Consider the following 20,171-nt stretch of genomic DNA (forward strand, 5'->3'; position numbering starts at 1 on the left):
CAGCCATGTCGCAGAGGCTGCATAGAAGGTCATACCGTACATTGTAACATTGTACATTGTCACGTCTCAAATTGTTCATCATCAACTTGTTCATCAACAACTAACAGTTCAGTTTAGCAAGCAATGGCCCTTGATACCATATGTCACTCATGGATAATAATTGTTTTATTGTGGTTCTGCTACTTCTGTGATTGATAGAATATCTGCATCATGAAATTAACAAACATGCTCACTTTGAGGACATACGGAGGTAAAAACAGTTGGAGAAAAGTATTTGTGCCTAAGTGTGAACAACAGGAAAGTCTGTCTTTTTGACTCATCAAGATAAACATGGTTATTTTTCAAATTGAAGTAGATATTGTAATCACACATCTTTTTTATTTATTTATACTTTATTTAACTAGGCAAGTCAGTTAAGAACAAATTCTTATTTTCAATGACGGCCTAGGAACAGTGGGTTAACTGCCTGTTCAGGGGCAGAACAACAGATTTGTACCTTGTCAGCTCGGGGGTTTGAACTTGCAACCTTCTGGTTACTAGTCCAACGCTCTAACCACACCCTGCCACCCCATAAACCGCTGCAGGAAACCCTTGTTGTAGCATTTAGAGGGCTAACAGAGGTACTTATAGTTGTGATCCGCGGTAGATTGTTCATTAACATTGTTCCACATTTTGGATGTTAATTTAATATTTGGTCTGCTGCTTTGTTATATACTGCAGGAACCTTTTGCAGCATCTAAGCGGTAAAGGAGGATGGTGATGTCCGTATATTTAATGTGTCTTTACCAGCTTTTGTATCAACCAGTGCTGTATTTTCTGATTTAGGTGGAGGATAGTCATACATGGTGGCATTGATGTGTACAGCCGCCTCGTTGTGTTTCTCCGTGCTTCCAGCAACAAACATAGCAGTATTTTAATGGATTGCTTCATGAATGTTGTCTCTAGATATGGCATTCCCTCCAGAGTTAGGATGGACCATGGAGGTCATTAACAAGCAGACAACACTGTCTGCTTGTTCATGAACATTTTCAGAGGCTCTGGGAGAGGCAGTGCTCTGAGAGGATGGAGCATGCACAATCAGCAGATTGAGAGACTATGGGGTGACCTGTGGTTTGGTATGACCAATGTGTACCATGGCCTGTTCAATTTCTTTAAGTGCGAGTGCATTGTGGATGTGGACAATGAAATCCACCTCTGGTATTACGTGTGCCTGCCGAGAATCAATAGAGACTTAACAGAATTCTGCAACCAGTGGAACCATCATGGTTTAAGGACTGAGATGCACCAGTCCCCTCTGCAAATTTTTATTAGGGGTTGCCTTGCACAGCAAAGACTACCAAACACTGCAATGCATGACCTGTTTGCTGCCATACCCTCAGAAGTTGAAGGTTGGTAGATTGTTAACCTCTTGCTCCTACCTGGCACGCAGGCGTCCCATCTAGACATCTGGAAATGCAAATGCGCTACGCTAAATGCTAATAGCACTCGTTAAAACTCAAACGTTCATTAAAATACACATGCAGGGTATTGAATTAAAGCTACACTCGTTGTGAATCCAGGCAACAAGTCAGATTTTTAAAATGCTTTTCGGCGAAAGCATGAGAAGCTATTATCTGATAGCATGTAACACCCCAAAAGACCCGCAGGGGACGTAAACAAAATAATTAGCATAGTCGGCGCAACACAAAACGCACAAATAAAATATAAAACATTCATTACCTTTGACCATCTTCTTTGTTGGCACTCCTAGATGTCCCATAATCACTATTGGGTCTTTTTTTCGATTAAATCGGTCCATATATAGCCTAGATATCGATCTATGAAGACTGTGTGATCAACGAAAAAAATTAGCGTCTTATAACGTAAAGTCATTAAGTTGACGATAAACTTTCACAAAACACTTCGAAATACTTTTGTAATGCAACTTTAGGTATTAGTAAACGTTAATGAACAATCTACCAACACCAACAGGAGCTTCCGGGACAGGAGACGGCGGTGCTTCCGGGACAGGAGACGGCGGTGCTTCCGGGACAGGAGATGGTGGTGCTTCCGGGACAGGAGACGGCGGTGCTTCCGGGGCAAGAGACCGTTCTACAGCAGAAGAGTCTGTTGTAGCCTGGCCAGAGAGAGTGATTTTACCTCAAAACCCGTTTGTTTAGGACAATGCTCACATGCAACTACTTGTCGAGCAAATTAATTTCCTCCAGAGGCTCTAGAGCAGGCCTAGGTATGGACATTCTTCAAGTCATATCTTTCCTTGGGTCCTCAAATGTTCAATAACTGTTGCGTATGTAAGATTTATTTTGCCTCTTGCTAATGATACAAAATGCATGTTGAAAATGTCAACGTTGTTTTCTTATTCCATAACTTTTTTTATGTTTTAATTCAGTCTATGCTCAGTGCAGAAAATGAGTTAGTAACAGTAAAGTGAGCAGTGAAGTCCTATTTAGTGTAAAGTACACCCATTCCTTAAGCTAACATTGTATGACGATCATTAATAATCACATTTTCATGAATAGCTGTCTAATGCGGTCTGTATTATCTACGTAACTGAAGCTTTTTATTATTTCACTGAGTATCCGTGTATTCTACAGTCAAGTCAGATTGACATCTAGTGGACAAATTAATCCTAAACGTTTATTTTGTTTTTACCTTAATACAGATCCCTTCTATCCCACCCCCGCTCGAATCCTGTTAACGGGATTGATTTGACAACACCCAGTGAAATAGCAGCGTGCCAAATTCAAAAACAGAAATACTCATAATAGTCATTCATAAATCATACAAGTGTTATACATGGGTTTAAAGATGAACTTCTTGTTAATCCAGCCACAGTGTCAGATTTCAAAAAGGCTTTACGGCGAAAGCAAGCCATGCTATTATCTGAGGACAGCACCCCAGCAAACATACACATGAATATCATAATTCAACCCGCCAGGCACAACACAAAAGTCAGAAATAACATTTCATGCATGCCTTACCTTTGAAGATCTTCTTCTGTTGGCACTCCAATATGTCCATTAAATATCACAAATCGTCCTTTTGTTCGATAAATTATGTCGTTATATATCCAAAATGTCAGTTTATTTGGCACGTATGATTCAGAAAATACACCGGTTCCAACTCGAGCAACATGACTGACTACACATTATCAAATTAGTTACCTGTAAACTTGATCCAAACATTTCAAACAACTTTCCTAATCCAACTTCGGGTATTTTTAAACGTAAATAAGTGTGCAGAAGGGCATGAGACAAAGGAATGTGTAGTATTGGGGAAAGTTGTGGAATGTGTTAATTGTAGGGGTGCCCATGGAGCTGGGGATCAGACATGTTCTGTGCGAGAGAGGCAGGTTGAGGTTTCCAGGGTTAGAGTAGTGCAGAAGTTGTCATATGCTGAGGCAGTGAAGAAAGTAGAGGAAGATGGGTTAAGGGGGAGGAGTGGTGAGAGTAGTAGAGATATACCAGTACAGAGGGATAGGCCAAAAAGTGATATAAATTTCAGTAAGATTGGATTTTTAGCATTTATAGCAATGGTTATCAACTGTACTGCAGAGATGGAATGGAATTCGCAGAAAATTGATGTTGTGGTGGCTGCTGCAGAGAGGTATTTGGGTGTGTGAGACTTGACATCAGAAGAGTTACAGGGTGTGTTACGTGGTGATATTCCATCCTTTCAGGTTGATGTCATGGAGGTAGGGAATACAAACATTGAATTAGTGGAGTAGGGTGGTGTTAATTTTATTTGATAACATTTGGAAATTAGTGAGTGTAGTGTTAGATGGTAGGGTATTTATTAATTACGTTTGTATTTTTCAAGAAAAGTAGGTGGCGGTAATGCAACAAATTGGATGCCAACCACGGTTAAACCTCATAGAAGAAGAATTTTCACAGCGCAAGAGTGTTGTAAACTAAAATGGCGGCGCGGTGGGGAGCAGGCGATGAGATTTTAGCTGCCTGCAACATGGAATTTTTCTCTACAAATACACTAGACGAGGTAAAGTACAGTGATACTGTTGTAGATTTGGTATCATGCGTGTATTTGTGCTGTATGGGAATGTCTCGTGTGCTGGGAATGATGCGCTGGAAAAGTGACACGTGGATACAGCCACTGTCCAGAACAATCATGGCATGGTTGATTATTAGCAGCCGGTTGGAGAATACCGATTACATCAATTCCCTTGATAAGTAGATCGATATGTGTTTTCATGGGTGTTTGTTTTAACTGCTATAGTGACTCGGTAGCATCCAAACCGTTTGTGAAGTTGCCGACTGGCTAACTAATGCATTGCTAGCCCGGTTGTGTAGTTAGCTAACAGACGTGCTTTTTGGCATTAAATGTGTTGAACTCAGTCTTTTGGATTTCATTGTTTACCAACTGCCCCAGTCAAACGAAAGTGAATGATTTATATAGTGTAGTTAGTTATCCAATGGCCGTTCTTTAATGTACAAATATAGCAAACGTAAAACTACTTAGACGAGTAACGTTCGCTAGCTACTGTAACGTTAGCTTTAAGTTGGGAGATGTCCGAGATGAGGCCATTGCCAGCTAGTTGGAAGTATGTAAAACATCGTGAAAATCAATGTCTGGCAATGACATGATTGAACCAAATGTGCTGATTTTAATGAACCTTTAATATCTTTCTATATGCCTCATGTTGATGTTTTTTTTAGCCTGTGCCTCTTCAAATTCAGTCTCGAGTCATTTACACGTGGTTCTAAATGCATGCTGTCGTAAAACGCTAAATTAGACTGCGTTCTCGTTATTAGAAGTATTGTTAATAGCTAGTTACAATATGTAATGTACAAAATTGTCACTACCGGTTACGTTATTTTACCGTTGGCTGCAGGTAACTCGAGCTTGATGTGTTGACATGAACGAAATCCCGAGCTAACTTACACTGATTTGAAAACATGCAGGAATTTTTGTTTAAATAAATGTTGGCACCACCTTTGGTGATTGGCAACACATCTCTTCTTGCCTGAAGTTGTATATGATTATAATAGTTTGTTAAAAAAAAAAAATCCTCTGCCATGCTTATTTATGAGAAACACGTGGTGGGGAATGCATCACATGTTGACGGATTCAAACACAAATACATTTACTTATTCAACTCAGAAACCCGCATACCAGTCATTGTGTACATTTCAGACCACAAATATATTTGCGGTATTATGAGCACACGCGTGTTTACAATACTGCCTGTCTAGATTCCACGAGGTACCTTGCTTCTGCGATAGCGGAGCCCGTTTTGTTGCAGGGCAAAACGTGATAATTAGGAAGGAGATCTCTTGGCGTAAGGTGAGTGGTAGCAACATTTCCTTCTGGGCAGGGTCCAGTTCAATGGTGCACATAATGACACGTGGGTTACATAGATGTTGGATGCTTGTGTAACGGATGTGAAAAAGCTAGCTAGTTAGCGCTAAATAGCGTTTCAATCGGTGACGTCACTTGCTCTGAGACCGGGCCGCGGCTTTTGTGGAGCGATGGGTAACGATGCTTCGAGGGGTGACTGTTGTTGTGTGCAGAGGGTCCCTGGTTCGCGCCCGGGTATGGGCGAGGGGACGGTATAAAGTTATACTGTTACATTGATGCTGTTGACCCGGATCACTGGTTGCTGCTGCGGAAACGGAGGGGCATGGCGCTTGTAACGCCAGGGAGTGGGTTCGATTAACGGATGTGAAACGGCTAAATGGCATTTATTATTATTATTATTATTATTATTATTATGTGAAACGGCTAGCTTAGTTAGCGGTGGTGCTCTGAGACCTTGAAGTAGTGGTTTTTGTGGAGCGATGGGTAACGATGCTTCGAGGGTGACTGTTGTGTGCAGAGGGTCCCTGGTTCGCGCCCGGGTATGGGCGAGGGGACGGTCTAAAGTTATACTGTTAAACTTGATACTGTGTTTGGACCATGAGTTTGTTGGTGATGTAGACACGAACATCGGCGGGAGTTTCAAGTTTCTTGGTGTCCAAAGGGCTATACTAAGCCTACTCTTAATTAATGATATTTATTATGCCACTCTAATTTGTTACCCGACCTGCTAACACTGACTGTTTACCCTTAGCTTCTTTGCTGGTTAGATGGCAGGCTAGCAAGATAAATTAATCTGGATCTACTTCGATTGTCTTAGAAATGTCACGTAACTACTTCCAGCCTTTGCTTATCCCTAAACGATCTATGTATAAATTCATTGCTGTTGGCTTGCCCATATGTCATTTCAACAAGTTTGTCACGAGTCAGAATGCGCATCGGCTGGTCATCTCACCCCGCTTGTTAGATATTATGCACTTGGATAGCTTGCTAGGCTATGAAACGTCCTTGCCATTTGATGTATCGTAGTATCAGACTAACAGGAGGCAACAGCAATCTAACTGATCAGACTGGAACACGAGAGAAAGTGATCAGGTGGAATTATGACGCGACAGGAGTGGATGGAGTAATACAGCTTTGCTCCATCCAAATCAGAGCAGCAGGATCAACGTACAGCGAGCGCACTTATCTTTACAGGCAGGCAAGCTATCTATTTAATTTATTTAGATCCCGTAGCACATCGCACTTGATTTAAAGATGTGTGCCGTCACCTGAGAATTATATTTTTTCCGATCGCGGATAATTACGATTAACATCAGAGTACTTTTTGTATCAGGAATATTGGCCATACCGGTTATGAAACTCGTTGTCCGACAACTCTGCGCGCTCACACAGATGTGGAAATCACCTAGCCTCTTCAGAAGGTTGCAGGAAATACTTAACACTGATCCATTCTATTAATGTCTTATGATAAACTTGGACTAATTATTTGTCAATACATTAAGTTGATTCCATACGAAGTTAGCATATGGTTGTCTGGATAACCCGTTAACGGCCGTGTTCTCCGCATCCCACCATCTGGATTTCGCTGTCATTATTTTGTGTACCTTTACTTCACGTTCTGTGGGCAGTTGGGAATTAGCGTCCGAATGCTCCTCTCATGGCTCATTTTCATATTTGTTGAGGGGTGGAGTTTGTTTGTCCTGGCCTGCACCCATCGATTCAGCCTAATTTTGGTAAATTTTGCTGCGGAAATTCTAAGGGGTCGACAAACAGTCACATTTTTGCCATATGGTAAAAAGAAAAAACGTGACCAACAGAAAATACTGTGCATGTAACTTATATTTTTCATTAAGAGCTTAATGAAAACAGGCTTGCTATTGTTGCATATTGTTGTACAGTCAAAAGGCTATATATAGCCCATTATTGAACATGCAACTGCTCTAATGAAGCAGCTTTTTCCAAAATGCTTTTCGCAGGAAAACACTTCTAAACAACGCATCTAATGCCAGCGGTACATACATGTGACCGATATGAAGATCTCTTTTAAACATTTAGAGGGGGGAGTCTTGGTAGAAACAACAAGGATTTGTTGCTAATATGACAAGGATTGTGCCTTTTTGCTTCTGGACAAAGAAAGTTTATGAAAACCAATGCAACAGGAGAGAAATGCTGGTTATTCCTCGAGTCATTTTCCACTGCCCCACAGAATTTTAATTACTATAATAAAAAAATCCTAATTACAAAAAGTTGTTTTCATTATTTGTTTTATACATTGGTTGGGTCAGTCTGTCAATATTGGCCTTCTGCATCTGCAGTGAAAGGTGGCAGAGCAACAGCGGTCTTTCAGACCATGAGACATCCCTAAAATCTGTCTTCTCATGAAAATATCTAGCGTCTGAACTGTTTGTCCTACAAACTATTATGAAGGTGAGATTCACAAACATGTACAGTAACAGTCAAGTTTGGATTTTTACTCAGTCCAGTTTTTTTTTTTTTTTTTCAATTTTTACTAGATTCTACATTGTAGAATAATAAAGACATAATCAACACTATGAAATAACACCTGGAATCATGTACTAACCAAAAAGGGTTAAACAAATCAATATATTTTAGATTTTTCAAAGTAGCCACCATTTGCCTTTAACAGCTTTGCACACGCTTGGCATTCTCTCAACTAGCTTCACCTGGAATGCTTTTCGAACTGCCTTGAAGGAGTTCCCACATATGCTGAGCACTTGTTGGCTGCTTTTCCTTCACTCTGCGTTTCTATGGTCTAATGGCAGTAACAGTAAGGCCCCTATTTTAATGTTTCATCAAATAATTATTTTACCATTACATTCCAGTATCATCTTTTTGAGGAGCTGCTCTCACGCTGTCTGAGAGGTGATGGGCCATTTTCTTCTGCAAACTAGGCTCTGTGTGCTATGCATGTGTGACAACTAACGAAAATACAGGGTCAATTTAAGTTCCACAAAATTATGCAAATTGACCTATAGACTGATAAGAATGACCGGTAAAATGTATTTTTGGCAGCTAACCAATTTTAAAGGTCAACAGCTAACATCCCTATTTCAGCCCTAACGGACTTCATCATCTGCTGGTGTGTAGGTGGGCCCTCTCTCCATGTGTAGGTTTGAGAGGAATGGAGCATGGTTAAAGTAAAAACAGTGAAAAATAAATACCACCCAGCCTGTCAAATGGCAAGATGAAGCTATCAATAACTTCTGGATATACTTCAAATATGACTTAGACACGACTTGCTTGGGGGACAATTTTTGGATTGTTTGACTGTCCCCGGGCTTACTGACCCAGCCCCCAATCAGGTGGTTGGTGGCCTGTCCAGTGAAAGCCTGGCCAGACTGGAGCTGGATACAGGAGAGGCCCTGGAGGCCCTCCACTGCTGTTTGGACCCCTCCATTCTGTCCATCTTTGAGGACACACCCTCAGGAGAGGTAAGGCCCCAAGGACAAAGGTCAAACCAAGCCCAGTTTCCAATATAGTACACTACTTTACTTCAAACCAGAGACACATATCTGTAGTCATTTTACTTTTTGGTAATTGTACAATAGTTCTAACTTTTAACAAACTTGTCTGCTACTTAGCTGAATTGTAATTGAAATGTAAACACCCCCCATTTGATTTTTCTCACAGAATAAATTTGGACTTGATGAGGTGAACCAGGCTACGCTGCTCACAGCTTTGACGGAGATCCTGGATAACGTGGACAATGAGAACATATCACACTTTGACACACTGTCAGACTCCGACCTACTGTCTGGCCAGAAACATCGGGAAAACTCTCCGGTGAGTCCTAATGCACACCATACACATAGGAATTGTGACCGTATCCCTGTTTGACATACTGCCCGACTCTGAACTATTATCAGCACAGCTTGCACTAGGCTTGGGCAGTGTACTGGGGTATATGGAAATAGCCCCATTATGGTTTTTCAATAGCGTCAAAACTATTTCTTTGAACTTTTTCTATATTTTAATATTTGTAGCTACTTAATCTTTCTAGCGTAAGCGTTCTGCTATAGCGGAACCCCTCGACAACATTCCGCTGAAAAGGCAGCGCGGGAAATTCAAAAATATTTTTTTGAAATATGTAACTTTCACACACTAACAAGTCCAATACAGAAAATGAAAGATAAACATCTCGTTAATCTCCCCATCGTGTCCAATAAAAAAAAAAACAATTTAAAAAATGCTTTACAGCGAAAGCACAACATATGAGTATGTTAGGTCATAGCCAAGTCAAAAAAACACACAGCTGTTTTTCCAGCCAAAGATAGGAGTCACAAAAAGCAGAAATATAGATAAAATTAATCACTAACCTTTGATATTCATCAGATGACACTCATAGGACATCATGTTACACAATACATGTATGTTTTGTTCGATAATGTGCACATTTATATCCAAATATCTCAGTTTACATTGGCGCGTTACGTGCCGTAATGTTTTGATTCCAAAACATCTGGTGATTTTGCAGAAATACTCATAATAAACATTGATAAAAGATACTAGTGTTATTCACAGAATTAAAGATGGACTTCTCCTTAATGCAACCGCTGTGTCAGATTTTTTAAAAACTTTATGGAAAAAGCATTTGAGTCAACAGAAGGTAGAAATAACACTATAAATATTCACTTTCCTTTGATCTTCATCAGAAGACACTCCCAGGAATCCCAGTTCGACATAAATGACTGATTTGTTCCATAAAGTACCATAATTTATGTCCAAATAGCCACTTGTTGTTAGCGTGTTCAGCACAGTAATCCATCTTCATGAGGCGTGAGCACTTCGTCCTGACAAAAACTCAAAGTTCCGTTACAGGTTGTAGAAACAAGTCAAACGAGGTATTGAATCAATCTTTAGGATATTTTTAACATAAAACATCAATGTCCCAACCGGAGAATTCCTATGAAGAAAAGCAATGGAACGAGAGGTTACTCTGTCGGGAGCCTGAGACACTCTGCCAGACCACTGACTCAAACAGGCCTCATGAGCCCCTCCTTTATAGTAGAATCCTCATTCGTGTTTCTAAAGACGGTTGACATCTAGTGGAAGCCGTGTGAAGTGCAACTTTATCCATATCCCATTGTGTATTCGGTAGGCCAAGCTTTGAAAAACTACAAACCTCCGATATCCCACTTCCTGGTTGGATTTTTCTCAGGTTTTCACCTTCCACATGAGTTCTGTTATTCTCACAGACATCATTCAAACAGTTTTAGAAACTTGTGTTTTCTATCCAATACTACTAATACTAATATGCATATATTCGCATCTGGGACAGAGTAGGAGGCAGTTACCTCTGGGCACGCTATTCATCCAAAAGTGAAAATGCTGCCCTCTATCCCAAAAAGGTTTTAACTTCTTGACGCTACCCAATTGTCATCAGCAACCGCTGAATAGCATAACGTTTTGAAGCATTTGTAAGTTTATCGATTGCATGACAAAACATTAAGTACACTTACCATCAGGTAGCCTCCTTTTGTTTGGCGCATTGTGTTCAGAAATCCACAGGAAAGAGTGGCAATGACAACGCAGACAAATTCCAAATAGTTTCCATAATGTCCACAGAAACATGTCAAACATTTTTTATAATCAATCCTCAGGTTGTTTCTAAAATATATAATTGCTAATATACCAACCGCAAATGTCTTTCACAGTAGGAGAGGGAAAAGCAATACCTATCCAAACTCTTTTGCGTGAGCAAAACTCATGTGACCACTTGACGCGATGTTATTGTTCTGGCTCATTTTTCAAAACAATGGAATGGAAGGGAGGAATGGATGCAATGGAATGCAACGGGAGGCTATGGAACCATTGTTTTCAAAATAGAAGCCACTTCAAAACGTTAAGTAAATACCTGCAGTCAACTTGTGCAATATGTTAGAAGATAACGCAGACTGTGATCTTCATTTAACCTGTCACATTATGAAGCTTTCCAATCTTCCCCTGTAACAGCTGAGACAGTACATGTGTTTTACACGCTTCAGCACTAGGCAGTCCCGTTCTGTGAGCTCGTGTGGCCTACCACTTTGCTGCAGAACCGTTGTTGCTCTTAGTTGTTCCACTTCACAATAACATTTACAGTTGACCAGGGCAGAAATTTGACTAGATTACTTGTTTGGACAGTAACAAGGTACAGTGTTCAAAGTTACTTAGTTCTAAAGTATGTCTGTTCTACTGCCAATGCTTGTCTATGGAGATTGCATGGCTTTTTGCACCTGTCAGCAACGGGTGTGGCTGAAATAGCCAAATCCAATAATTTGATGGCGTGTCCACATACTTTTGTGCATACATAGTGTATTTCTTATGCTTTTATCTTATTTTCCTGCGTGGAAAAACATGTTTAACTTGCTAGTTACCTAAGTGGCTGAATTAATAAGGTGACTGGGCATCATATTGTGTTGGCCTTCTGCCATGTTTGAGAAGTCAAAGCCCATTCGATGAGTTATCTGTACAGCTACCACTGTTTTTTTATTTATTTCTTTGCATTTTTTTCTCCTGACATCTTTGCTGCAGTTCTCTTCTTCAAAACAAGATAATTAGCTCACTGAGGACTAGCATTTCTTTAGGCTTTATAATTTGGATATGCCATGTAGTAGTGCATATGTCTTAGTCACTTGGTTGCAGAAGATTGAATGGACACTGAGTATAATCTAGTGAAGGATAAGATGGACCCAGCTTTAAGAAGCAAGCCTGTCTAAACGAATAGGCAACTAATTAATGACAACGTTTTATGCTTCAACTGTGTTGTGTTGATTCACTGTTGAGGTTGTCCTATGTGTGATTGTAATGTTTGTTTCTTCTCATATTGCAGCTGAAGAGAATGCTGTGCTTGTCCTGCTCGCCTCCAGAGAGAGAGACACTCTGCAACACACGACAGTTCTCCACAGGAAAGGTAGTTCATCTGCTTTCATTACATCCCAGTTGTAAATGCATTAGACTGTATCACTTTAGTTACTTTGGTATTTTCATATTGACACATTCATATGAAGTTCATGCAAATCATAATTATTGCTAGACATAACAAATAGTGTCGCTGGTGAGAAAGTCTGCATATACAGGTGGTCCAGGCATTTTAAACCTCCAAGCTGAACGGAGAAAGCCCCAGACGTTGACCTGATGTTTCCCCTCTATCTAGAGTCTCCCCAGGACACAGAAGTCTGTCCAGAGGAGTGACGGAGAGGAGGAAGAGGATGGAGAGCAAGAGTTCCTGAACCTGCCTTTCCCACTGGCTCTGGAGCAGCACATGGAGGAAGAAGGCGAGGATGGAGAAAGCATGTCAGTGAGTCTAGGAGAGCTGGTCAGACATATGCACCCTTGCTGCATGGCTGTGTGCATGGAGAATGGAGAAGGGGAAGAACAGATGCTGGCAGAGAAAGGGATACTGCTGGAGGTGGTGGACCAGGGAGTACATCGAGAATCTATATTTGCCCTCCCAGATATGGGCCTCTCCCTCTGTCATCCCTCTTTCTCCTTGTCTGGAGTAGAAGACTCGTCCGAAACGGAGCAGAGGGTTCCAGATGAAGTTTTGGAGGCCGTCATTTTGGAGACGCCAGAGTCTGCAAATAATTATGTCGTAGTTGAGGATGACCCAGCAGAGGTGGCCGGCCCTTCTGACCCCACGGTGACCCTGAGGTCAGAGGCAAGGGGTGAGAAGGTCATCAACAGGAGACCAAAGGAGGAGACTGCAGAGAGATGTCCGTCTCGTAGGAAAAGGAAACGGAAAAACAAAATGGAGAATTCACCTCCTGAAGTCACACCTGAACCTGACCAGGCAGAGGGGAGGGTCCTGAGGAGAGTAGCCCAGGAATCCTCGCCCCTCGAGCCTGTCAAGGAGACAACTAAACCAAAGAAAAAGGACAAGAACATGTCATTAACTTCCGCCATTTCTACGGCCGCCCCCGAGGCCCCAAAACACAAGACGAGTGCGACACATGCCACCGAAACACAACGGCAGAGCCATGTGGAAGTCACCACCCTAGTACCACCCACACAACTCAGCATTAAGGTCATCCCCGCGTCTGACCTGTTGCCAATGACTATGACCCCTGCGAAGGTCTCCCATCCAACCACAGCCTGCAGGAAGCCTCAATGCCCCCCAGCTTCTACAGCTAACCCAACTGCCCACCAGATGATGAAAGCCCCCCAGGAAATGACAATTAAAGCTCCCAGTGCCAAACCTGTATCAGTGGCCCCTCAGCCAATGATGCAGCTCAACGTTGCCCCTCTAGTGGCCCCCCAGGCAATCCCACAGCCCATTGAGGCCGCTCAGGCTATTGAACCCAAACCCAAGCCCCTGTCCCTCCAGCAGTACCGGCTGCTGCGCCAGCAGAAGAAACTTGCCCCCCTAGAGAGACTGGTGGACCAGAGCGTCAAGTGGCCCATCCTCCTTGAGGCCCCTACAGAGCTGCCCCCCATCCCCTGCCTCCCCACCCCCTCCTCCAGAGGCCCCCACCCCTCCCTGGGGAAGAATGATATGGAGGAAGTGAAAGCAGCCTGGCAGCCCATGGGGCCAGGAGCACCTCCTACACCTGAAGCCCTGCTGGTGCATCCTACTTACATGCAGTCCCCCAAATCATATTCCTCTAGCAAAGTTGCTAGTGCAAACTCGGCCCTTACCACCCTTCCCCAGCAAGTGGCTGTTCCTACTCCACAGTCATCTAAAGCTAGCCAACTCCAGCCCCTAATCTCTGCTATGCCTGCATCCAGTACTGTGAAGGTGATACCACCCCAGACCCTTTCTGTGAAGTGTTGTATACCCCAGGCCCCCCAGCCTGCACTCTCAAACCCCCTGCTCCAGTCTCAGTTACCCTCCTTGAAGCCCGTGGCCCTTATTAAAGGAGCCTTTTCTAAAACCACTACAGATGCCCACAGGTCCACCTTAATTGCTCCTATACCCCAAAAACCCACCCCTGTCGCTACTACTGTACCCAAGAGAACTTTAAACCCCAATGCTGCTGCTGTTTGTGTACAGAAACCTACCCCTGCTGCTCCTCTGAAGGTGGCTACTAATCTCCAGAAGGGAGTAGTTGCTCTGCCCCAGCCTAGGGTGCCTGAGCTACCTACCATCACTCCTGTGTCTACCCCAGCCAAGCCCTTCAACGCCCAGCCCTTCAAAACTCCAGTCTTCAAACCTCCAGTGAGGTGTTCTCCAGCCCAGGAGGCCCCCAAAGCCAAGAGTCCTACTCAGGAGCTGATGGAGGCCTTCACCATTGAAATCGGTGAGAGGATATACTGAATTTACTACTGAGCCTCTGGTTGCTTGGATGCCACATCCGTAGAGCAATTACAAGCATGTAAAGCGTTTTCTCCTGGCTGTAGTTGTGGTTTATTGGTATAGTAGTGAGTGGTTGTTCTCTCTCACAGGTATTGAAGCTGCAAACCTCACCAGCCTGCTGGAGCAGTTTGAAGAGACACAAGGTGAGTGATATGGACTCTGAGCTATTGACACGAGTTCTCTCTGGCTGTAGGGGAAACCGTTAAAAACAATAACTGCCAAATTTATTCAGTAGTTGCAGTTTCTTTTACATTTTCATGTTTATTTGGCATTGCTGATATTTCATATATGACAAAGTACTGAAAAATAGCATTTCTGTTAGAAAACAGCCAGGAATTCTGCTTAAAATGGCTGACTGTTTCCCACTGAAGTAAAATCCATGTAACCCTTCAATGGCATACTAGTGGCTTAATGGTCTTAGCGTTGGCTAACATCTGTGTGACATCTGAGCCGATTTTTATTTTTTATATTTTTTTATAGAATAATGACAATTACAACAATACTGAATGAACACTTATTTTAACTTAATATAATACACCAATACAATAAATTTAGCCTCAAGTAAATAATGAAACATGTTCAATGTGGTTTAAATAATGCAAAAACAATGTTTTGGAGAAGAAAGTAAAAGTGCAATATGTGCTATGTAAGAAAGCAAACGTTTCATTTCCTTGCTCAGAACATGAGAACATATGAAAGCTGGTGGTTCCTTTTAACATGAGTCTTCAATATTCCCAGGTAAGAGGTTTTAGGTTGTAGTTATTATAGGACTATTTCCCTCTACCATTTGTATTCCATTAACATTTGACTATTGGATGTTCTTATAGGCACTTTAGTATTGCCAGTGTAACAGTATAGCTTCCGTCCCTCTCCTCACTCCTCCCTGGGCTTTAACCAGCAACACAACGATAACAGCCACCATCGAAGCAGCGTTACCCATGAAGAGCAAGGGAAACAACCACCCCAAGGCTCAGAGCAAGTGAAGTTTGAAACGCTATTAGCGCGCGCTAACTTGCTAGCCATTTCACTTCGGTTACACCAGCCCCATCACAGCTTGACGCACAACGAAGAGCTGCTGGCAAAATGCACGAAAGTGCTGTTTGAATGAATGTTTACGTGCCTGCTTCTGCCTACCACTGCTCAGTCAGATACTTAGATACTTGTATGCCTGTATGCTCAGTCACATTATATGCTAGATAATCACTAGTCATATCATCAACCATGTGTAGTTAACTAGTGATTATGATTGATTGCTTTTCATAAGATAAGTTTAATGCTAGCAAGCAACTTACCTTGGCTGACTGCATTCGCGTAACAGTCAGTGTGGAGTGCAACGAGAGAGAGGCAGGTTATTGCATTGGACTAGTTAACTGTAAGGTTGCAAGATTGGATCCCCCGAGCTGAGAAGGTGAAAATCTGTCTTTCTGCCCCTGAACGAGGCAGTTAACTCACCGTTCCTAGGCCGTCATTGAAAATGAGAATGTGTTCTTAACTGACTTGCCTAGTTAAATAAAGGTATAATTATTTTTTTAAATCTGCAAATCGGTGCCCAAAAATACCAATTTCTGATTGTTATGAAAACGTGAAATCCGCCCTAATTAATCGACCATTCCGATTAACCGGTCGACCTCTAGTCTCCAGGATCACTTTCACTGGATTGTGTGATGGAAAAGCGGGGTGAAGGGTTGCAGAGTAGGGCTACCTCTGGCCTTAATTGACTGATGAGATGGTTGGAGGAATTTAGTGCCAAGACTCTTCTGGTCCTTAAGAATTTAACCCAAGCTTTTGGCTTTGCAGGTCGATCTGGAACGTGATCATTGTCTTAGGTGTTTTGGTGTAGGTTAGGAGCTTGAGAAGCAGCGCTAGACGTTGCCTTTATTATTCATGGGTTATCTAGAGGGGCGTTCATACTTTGGTTTTGAGAACCACATTTTCCTTTGGTTAGTGAGGATGCTGGTTACGTCTTGTCATGTAGAAACATCCCATTATCAACTGTTCACATGTAAGGAGCATTTTCAGTAGGTTATCAGTATGTCCTTCCTGGATGCCTTTCTGTGTTTTAGCCTAGTTTTTCCATTCCAGCACACTAAGGCAATTGAGTTCATTGTTGGTTACTTCATATACTGTTTTATGCTAGTGTATATTCTACACATGAACATGGTGGTGACATTATCTAATCTAGCTACGTGACACCTCTGGCATTTTAGAAAGCATTGGTTTTCAGGTCCAAACATTGAGGTGACAGTTGGAAACATGGGATATGGCTGTTTCAGGAGATGGATTTTGAGAACACTATGCTTTTTAGTAACCTGTTCCCATGTAATTATCCCCAAGGAGGAAATTGGTTTAACATTTTCTACCATTGCTACTTTAATGTGTGAAGGTGCTGCGCAGTGAAATCAAATTGTATTCGTCAACAACCGGGTGTAGACTAACAGTGAAATGCTTATTTACGGGCCCTTCCCAACAATGCAGAGAATGAAAATAGGGAAATTATAATGCATAATAATAAATACACAATGAGTAAAAATAACTTGGCTATATACACAGAGTACCAGTACAGAGTCAATGTTCAGGGCTACAAGGTAATTTTGGTAGATACAGTTGAAGTCGGAAGTTTACATACTTTCGCCAAATACATTTACACTCAGTTTTTCTCAATTCCTGACGATTAATCCTAGTAAGTTAGGTCAGTTAGGATCACCACTTTATTTTAAGAATGTGGAATGTGAGAAAATAGAAGATTATTTGTATCAGCTTTTATTTCTTTCATCACATTCCCAGTGGGTCAGAAGTTTACATGCACTCAATTAATATTTCAAAGCAAAGTATTCAGTGCACGCGACAAATAAACAACAGGTGAAATGCTTACTTACAGGCTCTAACCAATAGTGCAAAAAAGGTGTTAGGTGAATAATAGGTAGGTAAAGAAATTTAAACAACAGTAAAAAGATTATATACAGTAGCGAGGCAACATATATGATGAACAGAGAGTAGCAGTAGCGTAAAAGAGGGGGTGGTGGGTGGCAGGGCGCAATGCAGATAGCCCGGTTAGCCAATGTGCAGGAGCACTGGTTGGTCGGCCCAATTGAGGTAGTATGTACATGAATGTATAGTTAAAGTGGCTATGCAAATATGATTAACAGAGAGTAGCAGCAGCTTAATAAGAGGGGTTGGGGGGGGGGGCACACTGCAAATAGTCCGGGTAACCATTTGATTACCTGTTCAGGAGTCATATGGCTTGGGGGTAAAAGCTGTTGAAGCCTTTTTGTCCTAGACTTGGCACTCCGGTACCGCTTGCCATGCGGTAGTAGAGAGAACAGTCTATGGCTGGGGTCTTTGACCATTTTTAGGGCCTTTCTCTGATACTGCCTGGTGTAGAGGTCCTGGGTGGCAGGCGGCTTATCCCCAGTGATGTACTGGGCCGTACGCACTACCCTCTGTAGTGCCTTGAGATCAGATCCCAAGCAGTTGCCACACCAAGTGGTGATGCAGTCAGTCAAGATGCTCTCAATTGTGCAGCTGTAGGACTTTTTGAGGATCTGAGGGCCCATGCCAAGTCTTTTTAGCCTCTTGAGTGGATGGGGCATTGTCATTGCCACGATTGATCCTTCGTGATGTCGACACAGGTACTTGAAGCTCTCAACCTGCTCCACTACAGACCTGTAATGTGAATGGTGGCGTCCTCGGCCCCTCAATTCTTGTAGTCCACGATCAGCTCATTTTATCTTTCTGGCGTTAAGGGGGAGGTTGTTGTCTTGAGACCGCACTGCCAGGTCTCTGACCAACTCCCTATTGGCTGTCTCATCGTAGTCGATGATCAGGCCTTCCACCGTCATGTCTTCAGCAAAGACATTGTGCTGCAATGCAGTCGTTGGTGAACTGGAAGTACAGGAGAGGACTAAGCATGCACCCCTGAAAGGCCCCTGTGTTGGGTCAGCGTGGCAGATCTGTTGTTGCCTACCCTCACCACCTGATGGTGGCCCGTCAGGAAGTCCAGTATCCAGTTACAGAGGGAGGTGTCCCAGGGTCCTTAGCTTAGTGATGCGCTTGAAGGACACTATGGTGTTTAACACTGAGCTGTAGTCAATTAACAGTTTCTCACTTAGGTGTTCCTCTTGTCCAGGTGGTAGTGCAATTAAGATTGTGTCATCTGTTGGGGCAGTATACGAATTGGAGTGGATACAGGGTGTCTGGGATGATGGTGTTGTGAGTCATGACCAGACCGTTGCAGCACTTTATGGCTACAGGTAGTCATTTAGACAGGTTACCTTGGTGTTCTTTGGCACATGGACTATGGTGTCCGCTTGAAACGGGGAGCGTTTAAAAATGTCAGTGAAGACAATTGCAAACTGGTCAGCTCATGGTAATCCATCTGGCCCTGTGAATGTTAACCAGTTTGCCTTGCTCGCATAGGCTATGGCGAGCGTGTTCACACAGGTGTCTGGAACAGCTGGTGCTTTCATGTGTGTTTGTCCTGTATTGAGGCTTTGCCTGTTTGAAGGCTCGTCATGGCGGATTTCTTATAAGAGTCTGGATTAGTGTCCTGCTCCTTGAAAGCGGCAGCTCTAGCCTTTAGCATAGTCCAAATGTTGCCTGTAATCCATTGCTTCTGGTACGTACGTTCACTCTGTGGTCGACGCACTTATTAATGAAGCCGGTGACAGATCTGCTGAACACCTCAATGCAATTGGATGAATCCCGGAACATATTCCAGTCTGTGCTAGCAAAACAGTCCTGTTGCTTAGTCAGGGCAGCTGGTATGTGGTCATGTCGGCTGAGCTGCTGGGATTCTGCCCTGTCCGCAATTCCATTTAACTCTCACACCGCTGCCTTTCTCTGGCTGGAAGTACAGGCCCCAGCTAGAACAAGGAGCCAGGTGTGTTTGTGTCGGCCCCTACATTGGCGCGTGTGTAATGACTCCACAACTGACTAGTCCAGGCCTAGCAAAATGGCTGAAACCTCCATGTAGATGTCCCGAAATCTAAATTATATAATGGAAACAAGTCCTTATGAATGTTTTGTTGGTGGAGAATGGTTACTGTGCTCCCCTATCCCCTTCCTCCATCCCTTGCTTTTACTCATGCTTTCTCTTCCCCCCCCTCTCCAGCAAAAGAGGAGCAGTGTGTTCCGGAGGTCTCTGGTAGAGCAGCCGCTGTAGGAAACTCTAGGTGAGTTACCCTACAGCTCCATGCTGCTCTGGGTCTGTATGTGTGTGTGTATGGAGAGCCTTCGCCAAGACCTACCGCAAACCGAAGATCTTGACTTCTGACCCCACAATGGGCCAAGCTCTCAATCATTTTCTATTTGTTCCTGATCAGCAGTTCGAAAATGTTCTACTGTCTTTGTCTGTGTGGTTTCTGGACTAAGCCATAGGCTCCTCTTAGAATGTACATGTTCAATAAAGCACTGTGTTGAAAGTTTGTTTCTATCACAGTGTGACGCCGCCATGTGATAGGACCCCCGTGGAGAGAGTCCGAGCGCACGACCTGACAGGCACTGCAGGTACGAACTATTGTACACACACTGGTCACCCTGTTAGCTGCTAATGGTAATTTTA

The 20,171-nt window shown here is 42.9% G+C and overlaps 2 protein-coding genes across 3 annotated transcripts in view; one reads left to right on the forward strand and one right to left on the reverse strand.

Annotated features, from left to right (window-relative positions):
* Positions 1-20,171, reverse strand: part of sufu (suppressor of fused homolog (Drosophila)) — a 455,419-nt gene that overhangs the window by 330,609 nt on the left and 104,639 nt on the right. The gene's annotated exons all lie outside the window — the stretch shown is intronic.
* pprc1 (PPARG related coactivator 1) overlaps positions 3,492-20,171 on the forward strand; it is a 33,627-nt gene continuing 16,947 nt past the window's right edge. The window contains exons 1-8 of the mRNA XM_052478328.1: positions 3,492-3,996; positions 8,640-8,768; positions 8,968-9,120; positions 12,149-12,229; positions 12,473-14,555; positions 14,701-14,754; positions 19,722-19,782; positions 20,049-20,116. Coding sequence (XP_052334288.1) covers positions 3,916-3,996; positions 8,640-8,768; positions 8,968-9,120; positions 12,149-12,229; positions 12,473-14,555; positions 14,701-14,754; positions 19,722-19,782; positions 20,049-20,116 — 2,710 coding nt within the window. The 5' untranslated portion in view covers positions 3,492-3,915. The remainder of the gene's footprint in view (positions 3,997-8,639; positions 8,769-8,967; positions 9,121-12,148; positions 12,230-12,472; positions 14,556-14,700; positions 14,755-19,721; positions 19,783-20,048; positions 20,117-20,171) is intronic.

This window comes from Oncorhynchus keta, chromosome 2, assembly GCF_023373465.1.
Source record: "Oncorhynchus keta strain PuntledgeMale-10-30-2019 chromosome 2, Oket_V2, whole genome shotgun sequence".
In the NCBI taxonomy this organism is placed as follows: Eukaryota; Metazoa; Chordata; class Actinopteri; order Salmoniformes; family Salmonidae; genus Oncorhynchus; species Oncorhynchus keta.